The 6,294-nt window shown below is 38.8% G+C and overlaps 1 protein-coding gene across 2 annotated transcripts; it reads right to left on the reverse strand.

Moving 5' to 3' along the window:
• Positions 1–397: 397 nt before the first annotated feature.
• Positions 398–5,756, reverse strand: isl1a (ISL LIM homeobox 1a). Of its 2 annotated transcripts, none has more exons than XM_067228052.1 (6): positions 5,510–5,756; positions 4,809–4,998; positions 3,621–3,880; positions 1,961–2,244; positions 1,531–1,698; positions 398–1,311 (listed from the first exon to the last, which is right to left on the reverse strand). In XM_067228052.1, the coding sequence occupies exons 1-6, from the start codon at positions 5,535–5,537 to the stop codon at positions 1,195–1,197; spliced, it is 1,047 nt and encodes a 348-aa protein (XP_067084153.1). In that variant the 5' UTR covers positions 5,538–5,756; the 3' UTR covers positions 398–1,194. The 2 variants fall into 2 exon arrangements, with proteins under 2 accessions (XP_067084153.1, XP_067084152.1); XM_067228051.1 differs by having other exon boundaries at positions 1,961–2,247.
• Positions 5,757–6,294: the final 538 nt, after the last annotated feature.

A 6,294-nucleotide genomic window follows, 5' to 3' on the forward strand; every position in this document is an offset into this window, starting at 1 on the left:
GACAATGCGCCTCTATTATAGGTAAAACTACAATAATCTAAATCTCTCATTGTCAATATTGGGTTCATAAAAAACGTAGTACATTTTCAAAGCACATGCGAAAAAGTTTCAAAAGTCAGTGTGCCAGTATGCGTTACCTATTTTGGGGGAATATAAAACGAGGAGGATTGAGGAAGAGTGCAACAAGAGGTGAAGACTATAGCGGATGTATGGCTCTCATGAAGTCCAGGTTTATTATTGAAATAATCCTGACGGTATTTCTACATAAGCCTATATGGCGTTTTTTTAACATTGTATTTAAGAAAGGTCAAGACACAAAATGCTGACAGATAATTCAGAGACCACGGTACAATCTTTTCTTTTTACTTCAGTAAAGAAAGTTACACAAAAAGTGGCAAGTCTTTCGACAATAAATAATAAATAATTTTGTTGTACAGGAACGTACAAACGAACAAAGAAATCTTTTTCCAGAGCTAACTGTCGTTATAACTTATAACTATACACATCTTTGGGAAAGAAAAATATTCTTGGACGGACACACACTCACACACAAAAGTCCCACGAAGCTTGTGGCAAAATAGAGGTATACCTTGTTGCAATGCTTTAGAACTTGGGCTTTTGGGAGATAATGTAACAAACACAGAAAAGCAATATTTGCTATTCTCTCCATATCGATGATGAGTCTCAAGTCAAGCTATTTAATGGAAACAAATCACCAGTCATTGGTTTGTATATTCAAACACTGCGCACAGCATTGCGCCAATTTAATCTTCAGTGAAGTTCATATTTCCTAGAGGTCCATGGATATTTTATGTTTATTTTTTGGCAAAACTGTAACCAAGCAGTTCCAACGGGCAGCACCAGTCACGGACGAGGCGAAATCTATCCATTTGTTTCGTAGACATGTATTCAGGCAGATGCTCTGTCCTTGCAACACGCTTCTTACACCACGGTGATCTTCACAAAGGTTGTTTTGCAGGATGGACATACGGATGGATCTAATTAATCCCATGATTGTCTTCACAGTGTAAAAATACAACCAGGGGTTGTTCGGATAAAGAGGCTTCGTGCAGCTGGGGGATGATTCTCTTCAGGTGGCATTAACAAGAGTGACAGTTTCAACCCCGAGCCTATCTCAGTCCGCCCTTTGCCCTCGTATTAAGAAATATGGGATATTGTCACAGTCCATATCGCCTACGCCTCTATAGGACTCGATACCATGCTGTTTGGTGTATCTGGAAGTTGAGAGGACATTGATGCAACTTCGCTCCCCGTTGAATTTGAACCTGGTCCCCCCTCCGAGAAATTTACCTGATAAAACAACAACGCAAAATTAACAACAAAAAAAGTGTCACGCTCGTCTTATTTGAATAAAATAAATACATGAATAAGCGACAATAATTAGAGACAATAATTAATCTACAAAAATATGTAAAATAGCAGTGATGACTACTAAGATAACATTGTTGCTTTTTTCCGTTTGTCTAACGCTAGTTTTGTGCCTCAGACTTATTTTGGCAGTGTACTCACCAGTTGTTGAAATGCGGGCTGGTCTATGTCACTCTGCAGTGCGAAGTCGCTTAGGACTTTCCAAGGCGGTTGGTAACTCTGCACCTCCACTGGGTTTGCCTGCAAACCACCGTCGTGTCTCTCTGGACTGGCGGCCACCATCGGGGTGCCTGTCATTCCCTGGATATTCTGCAGATAGTCCCAGATAAACTAATTGTCAATAAAGGTCAAAATTAGCACGCATTTTGACCATCATTACAAAAATAAAAACTGTTCACACCTGATCATGTATTTCGTGGTTATGTAGGCTAATGTATAACAGCGTGCAAACATGCGTGTCCACAGGCAACGGATATAGCTAAGACTTTTGGATTTAATAAATAGGTCTAATATTCATATAGGATGCGATGACAAGTATGTTTGTCATGAACAGCGCGAGACTGGTTCTCACCGTTTTGTCGTTGGGTTGCTGCTGCTGAAGCTGTTTCATCAGGATGCTCCTCTTCTTGTCCTTGCAGCGCTTGTTTTGGAACCAAACCCTGATGACTCGTGGACTAAGGCCTGTCATTTCCACCAACTGCTCCTTCATAAGGGCATCGGGTCTGGGGTTCGCGTTATAGCAGGTCCGCAAAGTATGAAGCTGTTTTTCGTTGAGAACGGTTCTGACACGAGTGGTCTTCTCCGGCTGTTTGTGAACGTGCGGTCGGAGCGCGGGCTGTCTGGCAGATATTGGTTCTGCTGTTTAGAAACACAAAATGGACAGAGAATCCTATTATTTATCTGGGATTCAACACATAAACACAAACAGTTTAATTACATTAGCTTGTTCTTGATCTCGGCTACAACTTTACGTCGCCCTGCAGGGCCCTATTTGAGTCTTTCTGACACGTAAGTGATCTAAATAATATTAGTAAAAACAATTTTAGCTTCAGGTGTGACTGTGTCAGTTTGCTACATATTTTATCATTAACATTTTAAAGGCAATGTCTTGACTTGATGGGAGTGCTTGATTCCATGATTAAATGCGCGTATATTCCCTCATTGCCATTGTGTAAGCAAACCCATGAATTTGTTTTACATTTAATAAAAAAATGTACATAACAAACGTTGAATGTATCCTATATATTGAAATACTATCAATACCTTGCCCATCTATGGGTCTATAGCATGGAAGTGGCCAACAACTTAATTGGGAGTTTTTCTCCCGCAAACCCATGGGCTGTAGGCCTGTTAAAATTGGAAGCTGAAAGCAACAAACAGGGAAATTCCTCAGAAGTTATAACAAAAATAAAGTGGACCGTTCTCTGCCCCAGTAACGCAGGCTTCTCAAATAGGCCTCAACCTACATCACTACGCCCATAATGAGGCATATTCACAAATACAGGCTGGATTTTGCCTCTCTCAACATAAACAAAGCCTAACAACATAATACAAACGTCATAGGACGACACGGGTGCTTATTTTACTACAGGATGTTGGACTATACAGACCACAGTACAACCAAGACGTTGCAGCTTATAGAACCTATACAGCTATTCAACAATAGAGGATAATGGACATTGACAAAAGACACATGCATCCATTTCCTAATTGACTGCCCACTATATTTCTGACATATCACATTGAATATGATTTCAATCTTTGTAATATGCAAAAACATGAACATGAATGCATATTGCTATAACTTGAGACCTATAAACTGACACAATAGGCAACAGTAAATGTTTAAGCAAGTTGCCTACATTTAACATGGTAATAAATGATTTGATAAAAGCTGAAAATAGTTATATATTTAATACATGGCTGACGGGCTGTCCTTTAGAAAAACAATTTATTTATATGTATTTAGGCCTATTTACGTTAGTTTTTTTAAATGACCCTATCATTGGTAATCTTAGTGATTGATAAACACGTAGTAGAGTACGATGACAACTGTATAATGCTCAATTCTTTAGATTTTATTTGCAACATAACATTTGTTATATTTTCATAGAATACTGGAATACTGTATGACTGAAAGTTTTCCACGTCTTTAATTGGCGAACCTAAACCGTGTCCAACACAGTTAGGCTAACAAAACACAACTGCCATTGATAGAAGTTGTAACCTACCTGCCATTTGTAAGGGTCTTGCCGGATGAAGTGGGCTGTGCGGGTCGCCCGCACCCATTGTTGCCCGTTCAACGACATCGTGATCGGCTCTACAGAACAGACCGTCCTCTCTCAGAGCAAATTCGTCCCCCGGGATAAGCTGTCGGCTGCAGGCCACACATCGAAAACATTCGATATGGTACACCTTGGAGCGGGCTCTCATCACAAAGTCATTCTTGCTGAAACCGATGTTGCATTTAGCGCACTTTATCCCGTATAACCTGAAGGAGAGAGATTGGGTAACCGGTAAGAAGCAGACAACCATCTCTCTATTTCTGCTCCAGGCACAAACAGTGGAGAGTGTATTGTTTATAAAGCATGCCAGTTAGGTCAACTCGGATAATGTGTGGAGTCGTGTGTGGAAACTCAAAGTTATGTGTTTTGTATACTACATTATAGTTATAGGTCTAAATGTAATCCCGGAGTGAATTGAAAAATAAAATAAAACATTTTGCCATGCTGGCCATAATCAGACATGTTTTATCGTGTTTGTATAGGCTATTATTATTATTATTATTTTTAATATTAGTATTTATACTATTATTATTATTATACTATTATTATTATTATTGCCTGCAATTAAATTGTTTCTTTTGGCAGCATGTGATTGCTTACATAAAAATTTAGAGAAAGTGAAAGTAGAAAAATATAGTCTATTAGTCTACTACGGTTAATTCTACATGACATTAATAGCATGAAAGAAATAAACCATAGCCTGTTTTTAAATTAAATATATTTAACAATTTCTGCCATTTTCTTGATAGGTCAACCTATAACTTAACGATTAAATGTGCTTTAACTTTGCGGTATTCTGCCTTTATATGGTTCAGTCATTTGGAATTTGATTATAAACAATTAATTATAGGCTACCACATAGGCTATGTGGGCCCAACTATAATTGAGAACTAGACAACAATCAATTACATTTTGCTGATTCCGGCTGAAGTAACACACAATTAATGGTGCTGCCGACCTTTTACTTGCATTACAATTGTATAGTCTATTTTGTAAAGAGAGAGGAAAAAACCGTTACAATGCTGATATTAGCCTATATCAAATGTGTTAGACTAAGTGACTCATAGCCGCCTATGTCAGTCAATCAGTATCAATAATGTTATCAACGGATCGGCTATTTAAAACACGTCTTACCTGATATAGTCTCGTTTACAGTAGGTTTTCCCATCTCGTACAAAGCAAGTACACGACTCGTCCAAATACTGATTACATTCTGCACATTTCAAACAAGCCGCGTGCCATTCCAGGTCCGGGGACACGCGGAGGATATACTGGTCGTGTATCTGATTCCCACATCCGACACACAGAGAGATGAGCCGCTTTTCTGGAAGCACAACGTACAAAAACAATGTTAACAGTGTGCTAAACAATAATGAGAACAAAAGTCTACTTTGACCTTTTATTCTATCTGAAGATTCTATTTAAACAGTCCTTTACGCGCTGAAAGTGAACTTAATAAAAACCAAACAAATAGGCCTACAGGAATATAACAAAAATAAGAATGATCATAGCATAATGAAACAATAATAACATTATAGGATTGATAATAGGCCTACTTTTGTCTCTATTCGGTTTTAAAACAACAACTTTTAGCCAACAGAGCATATGCAATATTACCATCACGTAGGCTAACTCACTTCACTTTTGCAGTTTATAGGCTATGCGCTAGAGATTAAATTGAAAAAAAGGAATGACCTTATTACCAGAGAAAAATATATAACTTGAATGGACCCTTACTTTAATAGGAACGGAAGCGAAACATGCAGAAAATAATAAGAAAATCAATATATTTTAATTATTCTACTTTCAAGTCAGTCCTATCCAGGTTAACTTACTTTTAGGCGGATCCCCCATATCTCCCATGTCAAGAAAATAAGGCGGCGTTAGGTCCACTTTAAAAACGTGGTGCAACAGTTTAGAAGCCTGGGTTTTCTTGCTCCGGACTGCGGTAGAGCAGTCGCGCTTGTTCCGAAAGTTGCAGGGTGAGACAGGACTTACTCTGGCACGAAATTGCTCTCTTTCGCGTTAGGGCGGGGGTGTGACTGCGTTTCAGTGCCTAGTCCCTGTGTTGATGGGGCACGCTTGTCCTTATCTCTCAAACTCCCTTGCACCAACTCTACTCTATCGCCATTGGGCTGACGTAGGGAACTGAAACGTCATCTTCATAGGAAGCTGATTGGTTATGAAAAGGCGAGCAGCTGTTCCTGTTAGGACCGTCCAAGTCCTCCGGGTTCCTTCTTGGCCTACTGTATACAGGCAACTCTTTCATTTTATAATTAATATTTAGAAATCCATGGTTTATTTTCACATTAAAACGCTACATATATATATATATATATTGTAAAAAATCGGTTAATCAGTTAAGGAGAAGCCTACATTATTTTCCATATGGTTTGCAAGTTTTGTCCGGTGTTTACAATTAGCTGTTTGTATATTATTATTGCTTAGAGGGGGATATGAGAATAGGTCTATCTATGTATGCGAAGTTGAGAATTCCTCAACGGGTGAAGGTCACGACAGCACATACTATATTTATAAACTGTAAGGACAACAATATGTGGTGAAAGAGCATTTGCCCCGGAGTCAAACTCGCTCATATATGTAAGGGGAGCTTTCGGGG

Source organism: Osmerus mordax, chromosome 24, assembly GCF_038355195.1.
Source record: "Osmerus mordax isolate fOsmMor3 chromosome 24, fOsmMor3.pri, whole genome shotgun sequence".
Lineage (NCBI taxonomy): Eukaryota > Metazoa > Chordata > Actinopteri > Osmeriformes > Osmeridae > Osmerus > Osmerus mordax.